This window comes from Bactrocera dorsalis, chromosome 1 (genome assembly GCF_023373825.1).
Source record: "Bactrocera dorsalis isolate Fly_Bdor chromosome 1, ASM2337382v1, whole genome shotgun sequence".
NCBI classification, from domain to species: domain Eukaryota; kingdom Metazoa; phylum Arthropoda; class Insecta; order Diptera; family Tephritidae; genus Bactrocera; species Bactrocera dorsalis.
This window is the reverse complement of record NC_064303.1, coordinates 1,970,142-1,989,672: the sequence shown is the minus strand read 5'-3', so window position 1 is coordinate 1,989,672 and position 19,531 is coordinate 1,970,142. Positions and strand designations below refer to the sequence as shown.

Sequence of the window (19,531 nt, the reverse complement as noted above, 5' to 3'; positions counted from 1 at the left end):
GTTATCATTGTATTTACTCATTACTTACTCATTCGTACTCAAAACAGTTTTTGTGTATAAATGTTTGTACACATATAATAATGTTTATTTTTTGTAGAAATATAAATAATTTCTGCTAATTGCTGACATCGGAGAGTTGTGATGAAAACTATACACATTTGGAAATCTTCTTCGTTCGATTTACCGTAAACTATGATTGTTTATAAACAATAAAACACAGAGCTATAATTTATTATAATTTTTGTTTTTTGTTTTTCATTCAAAGAATTAAAAAAAAGTATATACATATAGTATAATATATATACATATATATACACATACATATGAATATCCGAGCTTCCAAATAGTCTTTAATTGAACCCACACATTAATGGAAGAATACACACTCAGCGGCATTCATTTGGTCAGTTATTAATATTCCAAGCAGCCGGTCGTAATTCCCCATGTATTTAGAGCACTTACAAATCGAAAGAATGTACATGTTCTTCTGGTCTTCTGAGAATCTCACTCTTTTGTTTTGGAGAAAAAGGTTTAAATTCTCATTGACTCTTCATTCATGGCTTTTACGTTTGTCGGATTTTTATGAAGCGGCTTGATTAATTGCTCTCAGAATAACTCAACTATTTCAGATGGTTACATGGATTTTACATACTTATACTGTATATTATATTGTTTTGAATAACTAATGCACTTGTAGTGTTTGATAACAAGTATTTGGTTGCCAACTGATCTGAATTGCAATCTCAAAGTGTTAGTTATTGCTCCACACTATATTGTTGTCTGGCATTTAAGGAGGTACCAGGTTTCTCTAGAGCATACTCATCGGTGATTGATAAATAAATATTTATTTATCACCATGATTTTGCGAAATTGTTGAGAAAAGTGTTATTACCCTTTTACAAATAACGATATTCTTTTTTCTGTTTTAGAGCGCCCAAAACCTCATGGGAAATCTTCAAATAGCTATTTTACCAAAAACTACATATTATAAATAATTTTATATCACTTTACACAAAATCAAAAATAATTCATAAATTAGTTTTTTCTTATCATAATTTTATTTATAATTTCTTGCTTAGCTGTTGGAGATTTAGAAAAATCACAATATTTCTAAGCTAATTTCGTTTCTGTAAGCAATCGTCTTCCCTACGAGCTCATTACTCCTCGTTCTTGAGATATAAACGAAGAAATATTAGTTAGACCTTCCATTCCCTGCAAACACTCAAACGAAGCAACATTTTTACTCATCTTATGCTCGGAGTTTTAAATTCCTTTGTAAATAACCAGCTCGAGTACTTATTGGCGCGCCTCCTCTCATACTCCACACTACACTCAATGGAAATGAGTCGCTGGTCAATTCACTCCAGAACTACTCATTTGATTTCTTATCAATCAATTTCATGCCTATCTTACTTCTATTGGACTTTAGTGATATGGCAAATTGCTTTTAGCTTTTATTTAAGATCACGTATTGTGTATAAAAAGGTTTCTCTGGCTGATGCCGAGCAGCAGTATACACCAGTAATTCTGAGTGATTTGGTGTCTAAGTTCGGCGATACAGTGTGGTAAAATAAAGTTAGAAATTGTTGTTGTGCGTAAAAAGTTGTAATTTACGCAAGTGAAATGCGGTTGTCTTGTGGTTTAGCCACAATTTTTGTGGTGTTCGCTGTGGTCTTGCGAGAGCAGCCAGTCCACGCTGCGTGCGGTTATGCGGTGAGTTGTTGACTCTATGTGTTTGCATGTATTTTGAGTAAGAAGAAATGAGAGAAAGGCTTGAGATATTGTGATAGAGAAGCTCTTCTTAGAATCACTGCTGTGTGTATGCAAGAAAAAGTAAATATATTTCCATAGAATCAATTTTGTAAACAGTAACGTCAGTGCTCTCTATTTAGTTTTGTTGAACCCAGACTCGGTTTCACTCATCGAGAAAAAGCTCCATCAAGCATTTCATGGGGAACCTTAAGTACCTTAAGAGACCTGCAAGATTTGGAAAACTAAATATTGGGTAGTCGAAAAAGTCGTTTCGTATTTTTTAAGTTCGAATCATTGTTGTGCTACTTGAACTGATACAGCATCGTTTCCGTAAAATTCACAAATTTTATTGGTGGTTTGCGGCATTCTTCCCTTTTCTATACAAAATTCTCAAATTCTCGAATCTCTTCATTATTTTCACTCATTTTTGAACATCTGAATTTTTATTCAACTTCCCAGAACAAATTTTCTTTTGGTTAAATCAAGCTTAATCTACCTTTCCAACACTATATGGTATGACACAATGTGATTGGTAGCACTGGAGATATGCGACTGAATATTGACAAAATACGAAAAGACTTTTTCGACTACCCTATATTTCATACTAAATATACTCTCCATTCGAAATTTAAAAATGGCAAACATTTCGGCTTATCAGTTCTATGTATAATGGAAAATAGATTTTTAGTCAATAGATTCGTTTACAGCTTTATCTCAAGTGTTCAAACCAAAACAGGTAGTCACCTGTCAGATTTTATTGCTTTTTAACTCAACAACTTTTGTATTACACCAGTGAAATCTGCGAGAATATCTTATCGTCTAATAAATTTTAATTGTTTTTGAAGGGGATTTTAAAGAGCTATAATATCGATATTAAAAATATTATTGATTGCGTACTCTTCGTTTGGTAAGGGTATGAAGTTATTATTGCTCCCATTAGTTAGATGTTTTTTGTGAATAGAATTCTTCGAAAGCTTATCTGCTGAAACACTACGGATGTCAATAAATATAATTATTGATCGTGATATTACAATTTAATTTATTGCTTAAGTAGCGGAAAAAAACTACTGGGAGCAAATCAACTAAGCTGATGCGGTATTGATATCAAAAGTTAACTATTGTACATACTCTAAAGTACTCGTACTCAGTCCAAGGTACGATTCATTGTTATGTGTACGTTGGGGTTTACGTTGCTAGGACTGCTATGGATAGTTCTTATGTGAGGCTATGCTTTGCATAGCTTAGTTACTATAGATCTTTCTGAGACCTTTAAATTTGTTTCTTTAAATTTGGTTCTGCTGAAGTTCATCAGTAGAACTTGATTTATCTGTGTAACCTCCGAGACGTCTTCCAGAAACTCTCGTTGGATAGTTGTGATTATTTTCTTACTAAGTATATCTATATAAATACAACCTCCTTTTTTCTACAGGTTCTCCAAAATCTTTACATGGCGTACCTAGTCTACTGGCATGTCTGCCAATTAGACAACGACTTGTTAGCACTCCTACTAAAGTTCTTCTATCAATCCCTTTAAACGCCGGCATGTGCGGCCCATATTACATTTTTGATGTCTGCCTGCTGGCTGAGCAAGTACCGATACTGAGCAATATTTATGGCATATTTTTCAATTGAATATTTGCAAGACGCATTCCCTCTGAATTCCCTCTTTTCCTGAGTCTAATTGCAGCGTGTGGCGTGTTCTGACGCCTGACTATCTGTATATATAAATACACCTCTTGCGAGCACACTCCTTATCAGAACACCAAGATTTTCTTTAATTAATGTGGTCTCCTCTTGGAAGACATTGTGTAGGTCTGGTAGACGAAAGGAGATTCTGGTATTTAGTTTTGCTGAAAATACACCATCTACTTATCACTTGATTACCTGGATTGGGCTCATGCGTATAGACTCTAATAGCTGTGCTCTTCTCCAGCTCGGTCCTTTCCCATTCTTTTCTGGAAGAGGAAGCAATATTGGTGTCCGAATTTAAATTCAGTTCTATAGGATTTCGAAATTTTATGGTATTGCGTAGAATCGGGAGCTTATTAAACATCATAGAATGCCTTTTGTTACTGACGATTAATAGGGAGGATTCCCACAGTCTAAGGGCTGACTTCGCAACCAGTTGCTTATAAAACAAGTCCGCTGGCAGTAAAACCAATTTTTTTAGGTGGCGGTTACGTCAGGCTTTGTTTTAAGAGTGGATAATCGGATATTTAAAATAGTTGCGAGGCTTCTTTAGTTCTAAATATTGTTTTCTGCGCTGTAGAAGAACACATATGTATATCATAAATTATTTATATCATAGCTATATACATATATGTGCTTTCTTGTTAAAGTCGTTAACATCAAGAAATCTCTTTAACTATCCATAGAACTGTCCGGCAGGAAAGTCCAACATGATCAATGTCCATTTGGTACCACATTCCCATGACGATGTAGGCTGGTTAAAAACTGTTGATCAATACTACTATGGATCACGTAACAGCATACAACGAGCGGGCGTGCAGTATATTCTCGACAATGTGGTGCAGGAACTACTGAAGGATGCTAATCGACGGTAAAAATGGACAACTTTTTTCCGCAAACACATTTTAATTGCTTTTCCACAGCTTTATTTATGTCGAATCTGCGTTCTTCTTTAAATGGTACAACGAACAGAGTGCCGATATAAAATCGAAGGTAAAGACGTTGGTAAATGGTGGACGCTTGGAGTTTGCCGGCGGCGCTTGGTCAATGAACGATGAGGCGGCGGTGCATTATCAGTCGGTGGTGGATCAGTTCACCATTGGCTTAAAGTAAGTCCACACGTTGCTAGTATCCAAAATATATATGCAGCAATTTTCAATATCGCTTACAGGGTACTTCAGGAACTTTTCGGCACTTGCGGACGTCCGCATGTCGGCTGGCAAATCGATCCTTTCGGTCACTCGCGTGAAATGGCATCACTGTTCGCTCAAATGGGTTTTGATGGACAATTCTTTGCACGCATGGATTGGCTCGATAAGAAGGAGCGTATGAACAATATGACAGCTGAGATGATCTGGAAGGCTAGCGCTGATCTGGCTGAAAGATCCGAACTTTTTACGGGCCTGTTATATAATCATTATTCCGCGCCGCCAAGCTTTTGCTTCGACACACTCTGCTCCGATGAGCCCATCATTGATGGTGATAGCTATGACAACAATGTACTAGAAAGGGTAATACCAGTAAATGAATCTTTTAAATGAGTACGTTCTTAACGATGTAAAAATTGTAGGTGAACACATTCATTGAGTACATACAAAATGTGACAGCGCGCTATCGTTCTTCACATGTACTCATTCCCATGGGCGATGACTTCAATTATCAGAATGCGGCGATTAATTTCAAGAATATGGACAAGTTGATAAAGTAAACTGAAATATGCCTGCCTCCCTTGAATTCGCTTCAATAGCAGAGTTTTCCCCTTTTTACAGATATGCCAATGAGCGTCAGTCTGTTGGATCGAAGGTGAATCTCTTTTACTCCACTCCCGCATGTTATCTAAAAGCCATACATCAGGAGCCACTCACTTGGCCCACAAAAACGCAAGACTTCTTTCCCTACTCCACTGATTGGCACAGCTACTGGACTGGTTATTATAGCTCACGTCCCACGCAAAAACGTTTCGAACGCGATGGCAATCACTTCCTGCAGGTAACTAAACAACTCACCACGCTAGCGAACCTTACTGCAGCCAGTGTGGATGACAATTTGAATCAGCTTCGCCATGCCATGGGCGTAATGCAGCATCATGATGCCATCACTGGCACTGAGAAACAACATGTGGCCCAAGACTACGATCGTCTGCTGACTGCTGCTATTGAGTCGGCGCAGACGAATGCTCGTTTGGCACTGCAGAAACTAACCAACCTCACAAGTGGTGAATTCGTCAGCTGTCTGCAACTGAATATTAGTGTTTGCGACTTCACCAAAGACGGTGCAAATCAAGTGGTGGTCACATTGTTCAACCCACTTGCGCGACCCTCGACACAATATGTACGCGTGCCGGTGAAGAATGAGGCTTACATAGTGACCGACGATACTGGTAAGTCACTTGGGTTGGCAAATAATTATGACGTTGTAATATTTATATATATTATCTTAAAGGTCGTGTGGTCCAATCCGATTTGCTGCCCGTCCCCAGTGAAGTACAGGCGCTCAGTTTCCGTTCTAAGCGTGCAACTCATGAGCTCGTTTTCTCGGCTTATGTGGAGAAATTGCGTAGTTACTATATTAAGAAGAGAGTTAATCGACGAAGTGTAGACGATCAGACAGGAGTGCAGCTGAATGGTTGGGAAGACGAAAATATTTCAGAGGCTAAATTAAAAGCTAGACCGTTGGATATTCAATCAAGAGCAGAGATCGTTGTTAAGAATTCTGTAAGTATGGCTAAGAACGTTATGGAGTAAAAGTAGTAGAAAACAGTCTCATTATTTCTCTGATTTTCATTGCATCCTATTTCCAATTTCACAATATGGAAATATTTTTCAAATTAACAATCTTTCCCATCTCTTTCTTTAGCTTGTAAAGTTAACCTTCGACGGCACAGGTCATCTCAATCAGGTTGAAATGAATGGTGTCACCGAGAACATACGTCAGGACTTCTACTACTATAATGGCGCGGCAGGCAATAATGCCGAGTTCAAGAATCGTTCTTCCGGTGCTTATATTTTCCGTCCCAATGGCACTGAAATATTAATTGGTAATACCGTCAGCTTCAGCGTTTATGAGGGTGCACAAGTTAAAGAGGTACATCAACGCTTCAATCAATGGGTGTCTCAGGTGATTCGCATTTACGAAGGCGTGAATCGTGTCGAGTTCGAATGGCTCGTCGGCCCGATACCGATTAATGACAATATTGGCAAGGAGGTGATCACACGCTTCAACAGCACCATCAAATCGAATGGTGTCTTCTACACGGACTCCAATGGTCGTGAAATGCTGCGTCGTGAACGCAACAAACGTGAATACTTTAAGCCCAATATGACTGAAGCCGTTTCGGGTAATTATTACCCAGTGACAGCGCGCATTGCGATAGAGGACGCAACGAAACGTATTGCCTTGCTCAATGATCGTGCGCAGGGTGGCAGTAGTTTGAAAGATGGCGCACTTGAGTTGATGCTGCATCGTCGACTGTTGCGTGATGATGCCTTCGGCGTAGGTGAGGCTTTGAATGAGACTGCTTTCGGCCAAGGCTTGGTGGCACGCGGCAAAGTTTATCTTGTGTTGGGTAAAGTAAAGGACGCACCTTCACGCTACGAACGCGTCGAGCAGCAACAGATACATTTACCCTTCTGGAAATTCTTCAGCAGTGCTTCAAAGGCTAGCAATGTGAAGGTGCCCAAAGTTTCTGCATTCGATGTGGCGCAAAATGTACATTTACTAACTTTGGAACCGTTCGGCACAAAAGAGCGTCTGTTACGTTTGGAGCATATCATGGACAAAACCGAGTCTGCTTCGGTGACATTTAATTTGCGTCGGATTTTCGATCAACTGGGCGGCGAGGAGATACGCGAGACCACATTGGATGGCAGTTTAAGTTTGAGTGAAATGAGTCGCTTCAAATTCCAGCCCGAAGGTTCAAAAATTCGCAAACCTGAGTATTACAAATCCTCACACACGCCACTTTCAGCGAAGAAGAAGGACTCGACGAGCAAATTCAGTATTGTTTTGAATCCCATGCAGATACGTACATTTATTATTAAATGGAAATAAAGTTCTTGTAATTAAACAAGCGCAGTCATCGTGAAATATTATTTCGATATTATTTTTATATCTTAAATCCTAAATTTATCCTTCCCTCAGAGCGCTAACACATAAAGAGTGGAAGGGGAGAGGGTTGTTAAAATAAAATATCTGGGGTTGGTACTAGGTTCAAAACTTAGGTAGAAAAAGCACGTGGACTTCATGATTGCGGAAACCACCAAAGCGTTAATGGTGTGTAAATGCCACTGGTAGAACCTATAGCATAATGGGCGGTTGAAAGACAGTTGTAAGTGCAGAGGCCGACTAGCATATGCTTAAGCAATGCACTGGGGATGATTCGGACCTGACTTCGTTCCATATTGTTGTGGACATAGCAGCAAAATATAACAGCAAGAAAAAGAGGATGCTAAGCCCTCGGAAACAGAGTGTCATGGGGATCTTCCATTTACTTTTTAAGGGGTTTCAAAGTCTCACTGAATAGGAAGACTGAATAGGAAAACTTGAGGAGTACATTCCTTGGAGCACATTGTAATGACGGTTTGAAAAAGGTATATGGAGTTGGGGTGGTATAGTGGGGCCACGTACTAAACATCCAGTTTCCATGTCAGTTGTGTCCATGGCAGTTCGGTTATCATTGAGCGGTAGCGATTCCCTCTCACAGTAACGTGCCGGTCATGAGAGATGCTCAACGTTTGAGAACGACGTGCGAGAGACTGAATTGGGTCTTCCTCAATTGATGGGCTAGCGGCAGCAACATTCTCTACAAAACGAACACTTCTTTGTCTCACTGGCGCGGGAACATTTTGTACTGTAGCTGTAGATTCAAATTGTTTCACTTATCTGACAGGGCAATTAGGCAATTATGACGACTATAAATTTGACCATAACTATGGCGTCGTTTGCTGTCCTTATTGGTCTCTCCCTATTGAAAACCCCGTTATATAAGAATGGGGTCTTGCTAGCTGACTTATAGAGCAAAATAATATGTATTGAAAAGGCAGTAAAGGAGAAGATGTCTTCCTAAATAATCATGAAATTGGAGACTGTTCTTTAGGGAATATCGGAAAATGTTTCCAAAGGATTGGCCAATCTGGGAAACTCTATCGATCACTCTTGTTTTTTGAGAAGTGAGATATCATTTTATATACTCTACATTTGCTGGCATACGCTTTGACGTTTCTGGAAGTTTATCAATAAAGAGGCAAGTGCCGGGCAATGACATGAAGCTCGACCGCCGATGGTAATTTTCAACACCGAGAGAGTGAAAACGCTTTTTTTTTAATTTCTACATTATATATGTATGTATTTGCCTAATGCTTTTAGTATGCTAAGATGCTTAAACTAAGCTTTTAAAACTAAAAATCTAATCCATTACAAAAGTTATTTTTTAAGCTAAAAACTTGTTTGCGTTTCAAGCAGCAGCCATTAATCTTTCTAAGCTGAGCTCGCTTAACAAACACTCACATTTATTATGCTTTAATATGTATAGACAAATATGATATTTAACAAATTTTGCGAAGAATGTGGATAAAGTTTAGAGACTATGCTATTAATTGTATTTCATTTACTTATAAAACAAGGCACACAATTTCATTGCAATTTCTCATACAAAATACTTGAGCAAATATTTTTACTGTCGTGCTAGTGGTTAAAGTTAAAGAAAGTTTATTTTAATTTTCATATTTTAGACATACATATTTGCGTGTATGTGTACTACATATAGCTATTGCTTTATTACTACGCTTTCAGCCATGTATGTATGTATATAGTATATGAAAGTTCACAGTTAGAAAATACATGGATGCAAGTTAGCCGTGCAAAGTGCTTACTACTACTAATACAATAGAAAAAATTTTATACGAAGTCGCTGTTGGTCTCCTTTAAGCCGAATTTGATAAGAAATGCTTTGAAGAAAAGGTCATCGTAAGAAATTTCACCAAAAGCATGTGACCAATGCGAATTACTTGAGCAAACCAGAAGCTCCACTGCTGTAAGGCACTCTTTGCTGTTGCAAAAGCGCTTGTTGTGCTTTAGAAATCCGCATCCCAGCCGGAGAACTCGTCTAGCGGTTCCTCGGGATCACAGGGGAATTTATCAAAGTATGTTGTGTCCGTTGGATGCGCGATAGGGCGCACGAATGGCGGTATAAGCAGCTGCTGCTCAAGACCGTCCCAATCGAAGCCGAGGAACCATCTAAATAGAGAAGAAATAATTAGTAAAGACGGCTACTAAAATTATATCTTCATTTCAAACAGTCTCTTTTCTTAAGCTGTTAAACTGCCGATTTTTGTAGTTTTTGGTTTGTTTTTGAGACTCATACTCACTTGTGCTTCTTAATATTCTGTATGCCTCCTTTTTGGTAACCCAAACGCTCAGCTGGCACATCGCGGCATAGTTTCTTAATCAGCTGCACAGCCGATCTGGACATGTGCTTAGGGAAGGCGATCATATCAATACCTTTCAGTATAATATTGTAGGTTTTCATGGGATCCGTGGCGGTGAAGGGAGGTCTGTATCAAAAAGTAGAATGAGAAAACATTAACTATCTCTGCATTAACCAAATACTTCGGGAAACTTACGTGCCATTGAGCAACTCATGTATGAGTATACCCAAAGCCCAATAGTCAACCGCACGATCGTGTCCCTTGTTTAGTATAATTTCGGGCGCCACGTACTCTGGTGTGCCGCAGAATGTCCAGGTCTTGCTGCTGTTGCCAATATATTTCGCAAAACCGAAGTCCACCTGTGACAACATTTTTTTTATTTTATTTTTTCTTATGTTTAATTAACAACCACACTTACCAACTTCACATAACCTCTCTCGTCCAGCATTAGATTCTCTGGTTTGAGATCTCTGTAGATAATACCGCGCGCATGCAAATACTCGAATGCCTGCAAAACGCAGCCGATAATGAACTGTGTCGCGTTATCATCGAAAGATCCACGATCACGTAACATCGTCCAAATCTCGCCGCCCATGCAAGCTTCGAGCAGCATATACACATACTTCTCATCACGGAATGTGCGGTAGAGACGACAAATGAACGGTGAATCGCACGTGAGCATAATGGTGCGTTCGCTGAAGACATGCTCTTCCTGTTTGGTATCGACAATATGCTTCTTCTTTAGGCATTTGAGTGCGAATGTGTCAACCCTATTCTCGCGGTAGGCTTTGACAAGTTCAACGCGGCCGAAACCGCCAATGCCAAGTGTGGCGACAACCTCTAAATCGGTGAGCTTCATCTCAGGGAATTCTGTAAGTGGTTGAAAATAAAAGAAATAGTTTTTTAGTTTCCAAACAAAATGTAAATTATTGATATGAGATACTGTTCAAAGCTTCAACTTTCTCATATTGTAGATTTCTCGTTTTGTTTTAAGCGAAAATCTAGACTCCAGCTCAATCTTGTAATGTTGGACGTATCACTGGATTTAAAAGTAGTTATAATCTCTCCGTAAGACTGTAAAAATATTGGTTTCATGTGGAAGGACTGCTTACTTAAATCCAAAACTTTAAAAAGGAGGACTAAATCTGAAAACTGTTTAGGATATCTTGTGGATCCCATTGTTGTCAAAAAGTGACAGTCATTGTTAATATGCCTGAGATCTGCCAAAATTTAACAGATGCCTTTGCAGTTGAGTATCTCCAGAATATGATATTAATTTTTTGAATTCTTGAGTTAGATAAAGTTTGCAAAAGCTCATGAAGAACACTTTGGACTACGAACTGCGCTACATAGAATCTTCGCTTGAACCTAACTCCACCTAACTGTCTGTAAAGTAAAGTCATAACTGGCCTTACCTTGCTTAACATTAGCGCCGAAAATCTCCTTCGTCTTCTCCGCATACTTCATGGCCAGCACACGATTCTCATCGCCATAGTTCTTCTCCTTCAACTCGCATAAATCACCAATCAGCTGCGTGAATGAATCACGATCCAACGTCAGACATTCAACGCCCGGCGCCATAGCGATAATATTCGCTGTACGTTTATCCTCATTGATGAGAGCCTGCTCACCAAAGTAATCGCCCCGTTCCAGCGTACGGATCTCCTTCTCCTCCGAGGTGGGCGTTAGTTTTTGTGTAACCTTAACGCTACCTTGAGAGATGAGGAAGAAAGTGTCACCGCTGGCGCCTTGACGTATTATGTAAGTACCGGCTGGATAGAATTCCTGTTGAAAGATAGTAAAATTTAAATTTCCCATTTTGAAAACAATATTTCATATAGAAATAAAATGTATTTTCGCAGACATTTTGCAGATACTTTTGAAAAAATTTAAATTACATCACTATTGCGGATTCTCTTATTAGAACGCCATATTAGTTCAAGTTTCTTCGAAACATTCTCTTTCTTTTGTTTACTGCGTCTCTTCTTGTGCGAGTACTCAGTTCTGATGCTGTATCTTAAGTAAGTCATTATTCGGATTTGATAATACTTTGTTTTTATGAAAGCGTGTTTCTTATACATTGCAAATTGGTGTACGACTTCGGCGGGTATTGAATAGACTCTTCGCGTTTTCCGAAACAATAGTTTTTCTTTTTTGGTTTGATTTAAGTATTATAATTTAATCCTGGACCACAAAAATTGCCAACATTAAATATAAATTCGGAATTTGAACAAACACAAAATATTTTTTGTTAATAAAAATTAATTGAAAGGACATTCTCACAAGTCAAACTAAAAAATTCAAACCAATTTTCTATCATTAATGTCTAGGATTTCAAAGCAATCTAGAGGATAATGTGAATTGCCTACAAAGTTGAATCCTCTAAACCAAATGCTTATTGTAATCAACAGAAGTCGCAATTCAAAGCTCGAGAACTTCGGAAAGCTCCGTAGTTAACGGAATAGTTTGAAAGAGGGTGAAACTTCTAACACATCGTACTAAAGCCCAGTATCAAATTTTTTTTCAATTCTCGATACTTTCAAAACAAACTAAACAATCTTAGAGACCCTTTTATATTATCTCTTTCTGACGTCCAGTGAATATTTATATACTACGGCAACTCACCACTTCCAGCACATCTGCGATTTGCGCCAACACCTCCATGCTGAGATTCTTTAGAAGCGGCACTGACTTCAGGAAATTCACGCTATTTTCAATGCGTTGTATGCCGGTACGCATCATGATCTGTTGGAAGACCCGCCGATCCAGTACCCAGACGCGTGCGTCCGATAAGACGCGTATGGACGCCGTGCGCGTGCAATTGTAGAGAATAGCAAGTTCGCCGAAAGCTTTGCCAGGCCCCATAACACTCAGTACAACGCCACCTTTGACCACCTCAAATTCACCTTCGGCCGACACGTAGAGATGTGCGCCTACTTCACCCTCACGCACCACAAACTCGCCTTTGGCGATTGAGAGCGGATACATGGATTCCACCAGTTCGCGTACTTGCGATGCGTCGATATTCTTGAGAAAATCATTATCCATAATGGCGTCCTTTATGAGTTGCTTGGAACTGCAAAGGTATATGCGGGTTAAAAATAAACTTTTATTTGTTATATTTTTACGCACCTGAAGTCCTTCTCGAATTTCGGTATCGGTATGTTGAACGATTGCTGCATTGACGTCTCACAACTCTCACCGGAGACACCCTGTTTCTTGAGCACTGGCGTCTGCTGGTGCGTTGCCATTGGCAGCAGCTTCGCCTTGAGCCCGTTGCTTGGGAGTGCGGCGGCCGCCGCATCCAAGGCGATCTCCACCGGCTGATTGTTGACGCCATTGTTGGCATTATTGGCCAGTGCACAGGTTACAGTGGTGTTACCGGCGTTAGTTGCATCACTGCTATTCGATTCGACTGAGTTGCTATTCTCCGACGTGAGTTGTCCCATGCGCGGGTTTGAACTGCCGTCCACTTCGAAGTTCTTCTTGCAGACGGTGCATATTTGATTCGAACTGGCGAGTAGAAAGTTATTGGGCGAAGGCGCGAGTGTTGTGGGCGATGGCGGCAGATCGGCAATGGCTATGGGTAGCGGATTGGCCGTTTGCTGGAGAACGCTCTGCAAAGGATAATAAAAAACATTAAAATTAGAAAACACACATTTCCGTATATTGGCTGAGTAAATGAAATCTCGCAAAAAATAATAATAAATGTTGTCTTAACACATTCAACTCAGCAGCTCATATTTCATATTAAAATTTACTTTTTGTCCACTTCAAAAAATAAACGAAAATGCATGGAGTTCACAATATAAACAAGCCTTAAGGTTAAATTTGTTAAATTAAATGCATACAATTTCCCATTATTTGGACATATGTCAGCAAAATTTCAATAAAACAGATTGCTCTCGTTAAAAATTAATAGCATCAAAGTGTCAACAGAGTTCCTCAATGTTTATCACGCGATCTGATTTTATTGCCCGTATGCAAAATGTTTAAATTATATTTATAAATTCAATTACGCCGACGTACTGCCCCCATTGGCGTATATCTACGTATAGGCATAAAGTGTATTTGTTGCACTCATGTGTGTACTCTCCACAAGTTGTATGTGCATATGTTTGCATTTATGAATGTTCAATGATTTCAATCACCGCGACGGACAAAACAAATTAACACTTGGTTAAATCAGAAATGCGATCAAAGCAAATAAAAAATGAATTAACACAGTGGCGATCAAACTGTGGATGGTGCGCTTGGTATGCTCTGTCAAGTGATAATGCCTCTCAGCAGATCACGTGCAACCGCTTGTTTAAACGCACCAACAATGTTCACGATATACATATTTACTCTTACATATAGTAAATACCTCAATTAATTTATGGTTCTATTTGAAATGAATAAAATAACTCAAATATATTTTTTTGTTGACAATCTGGAATATCTTTTATCTTATCAGTAAATTGTTGTAAATATATAATTCGTTGTGCTTGTTGGTTGGATTATTTATTTTTTGTGAATTATTCCAAATACAAATTAGTCCTTAAACCTTCAAAATTATTCTTGTTCTTCTTTACTGGCGTAGACACTACTTATGCGGTTATAGCCGAGTTAACAAATGCCTAGTACTTCCAGTTGAAAGATGCTAGCAGAGTTTGATAGGTGAATGGGGAGAGATATGTATGTCAATCCTAGCTGATTCCGGATTGCGCTATATTGATAACTTTTCATATTACATTGCTTTTTATGGCAGAAAATGTTATTACTTTTCATTTGAAAACGTTTACCGCTGCACAGACAACCTTATGTATCCCATTTAATGTTTTGATATTGTATTTTCTCTTTAATGATGGCCCCCATACCAGTTCCCCGTATGTAAACACTGGTATAATGATAGCCGCATACATTCACTATATTTGATTACTACTAATTGTTAATACCTATTGTTATATCAGTTTTTTTAAACATTTCTTTATATTAATTTTTCAGCTCAATTTGGTATCAATCTCGATCCCTGATGTATTGCCGTGTGGACTGTTTTCAGAGTTTGTGAGACATACATACAATATTTCTTCAAAATGGCTTTTTTGAAATTTTTACACCACCTTCTTAGATATAACTACATATTTGTTAGACAATGATCGACGGAATAATCGAATAATAATTGCAAAAGTTTACCATGAAGCTTACAACCCCCAGAATGAAGTGTCAGCGATCTTATAAAATTCACAAAAAAATATTTTTTTTTTATTTACAAATGGGTTTAGCCCCTCAAAAAAGCGCGTGATAAATAAAAAGTAATAGCAGTTTGAAAGCTATTGTGGTATCATCTAGTGAAAAACAGGTCAGTAACAGAATTGTAGCATCATTTGGTTACGAATAGAAGAGTAACAGCTCTAAAATGATAACAGAGCTTTCTTACAAAAATTTAAACAAAAAACCAAAAAATTCAGAACCTTTTTCATACGACGATAAGCGGCGATGGAAATTTCATCGATAATAAGTGAAGATCGTTACAGCTTAATAATACAAGTACATTCATACATATGTAAGTATGTATATCTTAGAATAAATATTTCATTTTCAAAAAAATAGCATGCTTATGTTTTACTTTACTAATAGTTCAAACGAAAACAAAGTGTACAGTTATAGTTAAGTTGAAACAGTCTTCCCAGAGAACATTATTATTGTTTAAAGGAAGCAAAATCGCCTTATATCCAATTTTATGGTCTCTTCAGAAATGCTTTCATTATTTTTAACTAGTTTTTATTTAATTCAAGCTCTTATTAGAATAAGTTTATTTATGGAATATATGACTAGATGCAGCGAAAGTGCATACGAAAATGTTGTGATATACATACATAAGTATATAAAGCATGCTAAGTAATTGATACTGCGCTCGTCGATCGTTGGGCTCTGGGCAGCGCAGCGCGCCGGGCAGCGTAAGATCTAAATTGAATCGTTTACAATTCAACGAGGGGCAAATAAACACAAACAACACTGATGCGCTGATAACACATTTAGAAATTTACAAATAATGGAGGCTGAGCAGAAATAAAGCAAACGAGCGCGACGGGCTATCATAAGGGCGACATCAGTGACTTGCTGTGAAGTCTGAGCACTTAGCAATGCAGATGATAAGACACACATGAATGATTCCCACAAAGGCGCTTTGTGCTGCGCTTTGGCCTGTGTGTGATGTAGGATAATTTGCCGTTACATAAGGTTATGCATATGGCATACGAGTATGTGGATGTATATCTAAATACATGTTTATGTATGCGTGTCTATCACATTGTTGTGCGCTGCATTTGACGTCAGTGACAGCCGTAACAACAAAAGCAATATTCAAATCATTCGCTGGCGAGCGGTGCGGTGTCAATGTGTCGGTGCAAATGTCAGTCAGCGAATTTCCATTTGCCTTTGCCATTTTTGCTTGGCCTGCGCCACAATGCTCCATTGGTGTTTACTACTTCAAATCCTAATTTATTTCTCTGTGTGCATTTCGTATCATATTTGCATTGATAATTTGCACCTAGGGCGAGATACACATACTTTTATTTGTGTGGGCAGTTAGTTGTAAAGTGTTAAGAATTGCAAATATAATAAATCTATACTATATGGCCGGGGTTTTGCGTCGCACTGATTGTCAAAATATTTGCTTTACTTTATATGGTAGTTTTTGTAGTTTCGAGGTTTCTACAGTTTTTCCACAACACACGAAATATAACTTTCGAAAAGTTGTGTAAAGCAAGATTTGAAATTAGAAAGCATATTTTTTTTTTGTATAACAAAAGAATTTTGCGCATTTTGAGTTTAAGTGAAGACAAAGCGGTGACATATCTCTCAAATACCGCCTGAGGTATGTACATAAGCACGCCTTTAATTAGGTGGTTATGCTTCTTATTGTTTACAGAATTGCTCATGAAGTTTCTAAAATTAGCCAGATATTTACACTCGCACATAATTTTAAGCAAAAATAAAATTAAATAATAATAAGGCAATAAAGCTTAGCTGAAATATGTCAAAATAGTAAAATTGCGAACAAGAAGTGAACACTCCCACAAAGCTAACGGCACCTCAAACATGCCTTCTATTTGTGTTTCCGTCTCAACGTTGCGTATAAATATTTGTATGTAAATGCATATGACTAAGTGTACATACATATGTCATTTCAAGCGACTAATTAGGCATTGTATCTGAATCTGTTTATTATTTTAACCCAGATAAAGAATTGAGTGCGTGCCACAAGAATTCAAGTGGCTAACTTTACGCATATGCAAAACCATATGCTTGAAAATATTTGCATTGCTGCTTTGTAGTGCTATATGTGTATGTATGCCATCTATGGATGCCGATTCTGTCGTTCGTATCATCATAAATTCAACTGCCCTCCAACCAAGCTTTATAATTGCAGCCATATTAGCACTGATTTATTATGCTCTCGTGTACCTTATTTGCCGTGAGATAAATACCTACCCTAAAAATCTACCCGTAATGGTAGTATTGGGTAGTCGAAAAAGTCTTGTCGTATTTCTAATCAAACTTCAAATATTCATCAAATATGTACCATTTTGGTCGACCACCTTTTGCCATTTTTTCGCTAGAGACATTATTCCCTCAGTGTAAGCCGAATATAAAAATACGAAAATACTTTTTCGACTACCCAAAATATAGTGTATATCATTTGCCACTATTGCAAGAAGTTCAAAAAATCGTAAAACCTTTCATTGAAATAGGAAAGTAACAGATAATGTATTTACCTTATGCTTAAAGATGAATGAACTGAACCAGTGTGAAAAATTACTAAAATCGTTAATTTTAATGGAAGCATTTGTTACTTATCCTTATTCACTAATGTTAGAAATAAGTCTGGAGTATTCTGACTGGTCAATTTCTCTGTAGAGAATATCCTATGTTTTGTAAGTCATATCTGAGATACGATTGTTAACTAACATACATATATTATTTAAAATTCGCAATTTTGTTCGAAGAGGTTAATAAGGCATAAAAACTTTACGAAAATTTATTAAAATATAAGAACTTTATGAAGTCCTAAAAAAAACTATTTTACTAAAAGTATACATATCGTTATGTTCGCTGGTTAATCCAGATATCATACTTGAACTACTATATGCAATAAAATTGGAACTCCTGTTTTGTACCACATAAGTCAGCAAAGAAAATAAAAATTCATTCAGGCGTTTAATTAATACTCTCACCAATCATCAGTCATTGAGGATATCTGAAAGTGTGAGCTTCCAAGTGCTTAAGCTTTGGTATCGCAAGCGCAAAATCAAGAAGGAAGTCTTGATATGTTTCCACCTCATTTTCTTTCATACAGCTTCTTCATTCAGCAACTGCGATATGTTAAGATTCTCAACCTTACAGCATGGATACCGATAGGATAATGGCCTGTTAGAACACTGACAACTAGTTAAAGGCTAGTTCTGGCAATATCAATGAGCTCACTCACTTCTCAGCCTTACAGCATGGATGTCGATAAGACAACTTCTTAGAACACAAACAATTAGTTAGAGGCTAGCCTTACTTAGAGCAAGGATCACACTGTTTATCGGTATCTCTTTGGATCGATCTTTTGCCAAAAGGATCTTGTGATAATTGAACCGATGATAGTCCAGCGCGAATCAAGTCCCGTGAAGCCCAGCTATCCAGTAATAAAACAGATGGGAAGAGTGAAGTGTCAACAAGTTCACATCTTACTGATAACGGTGCGGGGGTATCATACTTTGTCAGTACATTTTAATAAGATATGTCTACCTTTGAAATTATTCCTTACATATGTATCTTTACTAAGGAGAATAATATTTGTTTTGGTTATGATCAAGCCACTGGGTGCGAAGATCAATCATTAAATACTAATTTTCGCGTTCTAGCTATGAGCATATGGACCACGCGTGAGTTTAGTTGTCGATTTTCTGTACGACTATAGATCCTTCGGGACTAGATTAGAACGCAAGAGAAACTGCTAGCTCTCATCAGAACTCATCTTGCTGCAATCGTAGGAGTTCTTACTGGACATTGTTCAAAAGGAATCAATCCGGAAGGGCTATATGTATATCTTTTCGGACTCAACTTGTCAAAGTTGTACGGAGGACCCAAACTGTAAAAGCTGTATGAAAGAAGGTAATATTAAAACATACAAGCGATTTCTAGTGCAAAGTCCATTGGTAGTCACACTTTTGTTGAAGCAGGAGAGATAGCCGAGACTGATTTTAGCCGCTTCAAAAATTTTGAGGCAGGCTCAAAGTGCTTTGATTAATTATGATTATTATATTGGAGTTTCAGGTAGCGCAACGAGCCGGCTGTAGGCTGTCAAAGTGGGACCTCTATTGGCGATTGAAGCAGGATCGCTGAGAGAAACAAACTGTATCATACTAATATGTAGTCTTCAATTTGCGAAAAAATTATGAAATATCGCTTTAGTAAATAGTTATACTTTAAATTGTACTATTTTTTCTAATTTCCTATGTCAAGCTGGTAATATATTTTTCCTGAGCGTTTTTTAAATTTTTATTTATCTATAAATTATATTTTCATTGCTTAGAATATACTATACATATGTATGTTTTATAAAAATGGTGTGGCGTGTCCGGGGGCAGTTTTATTAAAGTGCGGTTAAGATAAATTTTAGTGATTCCTTAATC

The 19,531-nt window shown here is 37.8% G+C and overlaps 2 protein-coding genes across 3 annotated transcripts in view; one reads left to right on the top strand and one right to left on the bottom strand.

Annotated features, from left to right (window-relative positions):
• Positions 1 to 1,493: 1,493 nt before the first annotated feature.
• LOC105232311 (lysosomal alpha-mannosidase) lies at positions 1,494 to 7,532 on the top strand. The gene is made up of 8 exons (XM_011213962.4): positions 1,494 to 1,713; positions 4,128 to 4,312; positions 4,365 to 4,550; positions 4,613 to 4,952; positions 5,012 to 5,145; positions 5,211 to 5,821; positions 5,884 to 6,155; positions 6,298 to 7,532. Exons 1-8 carry the CDS (start codon positions 1,624 to 1,626, stop codon positions 7,489 to 7,491), a joined length of 3,012 nt encoding a protein of 1,003 aa, XP_011212264.2. The 5' UTR covers positions 1,494 to 1,623; the 3' UTR covers positions 7,492 to 7,532.
• Positions 7,533 to 8,862: 1,330 nt separating this feature from the next.
• LOC105232310 (cGMP-dependent protein kinase, isozyme 1) overlaps positions 8,863 to 19,531 on the bottom strand; it is a 53,666-nt gene continuing 42,997 nt past the window's right edge. For both annotated transcript variants that reach the window (XM_049456755.1, XM_011213961.4), the window contains exons 4-10: positions 12,999 to 13,483; positions 12,492 to 12,942; positions 11,282 to 11,651; positions 10,285 to 10,736; positions 10,062 to 10,225; positions 9,807 to 9,992; positions 8,863 to 9,675 (exon numbers count right to left, since the gene is read on the bottom strand). In XM_049456755.1, the coding sequence (XP_049312712.1) occupies positions 9,513 to 9,675; positions 9,807 to 9,992; positions 10,062 to 10,225; positions 10,285 to 10,736; positions 11,282 to 11,651; positions 12,492 to 12,942; positions 12,999 to 13,483 (2,271 nt within the window). In that variant the 3' untranslated portion in view covers positions 8,863 to 9,512. The remainder of the gene's footprint in view (positions 9,676 to 9,806; positions 9,993 to 10,061; positions 10,226 to 10,284; positions 10,737 to 11,281; positions 11,652 to 12,491; positions 12,943 to 12,998; positions 13,484 to 19,531) is intronic.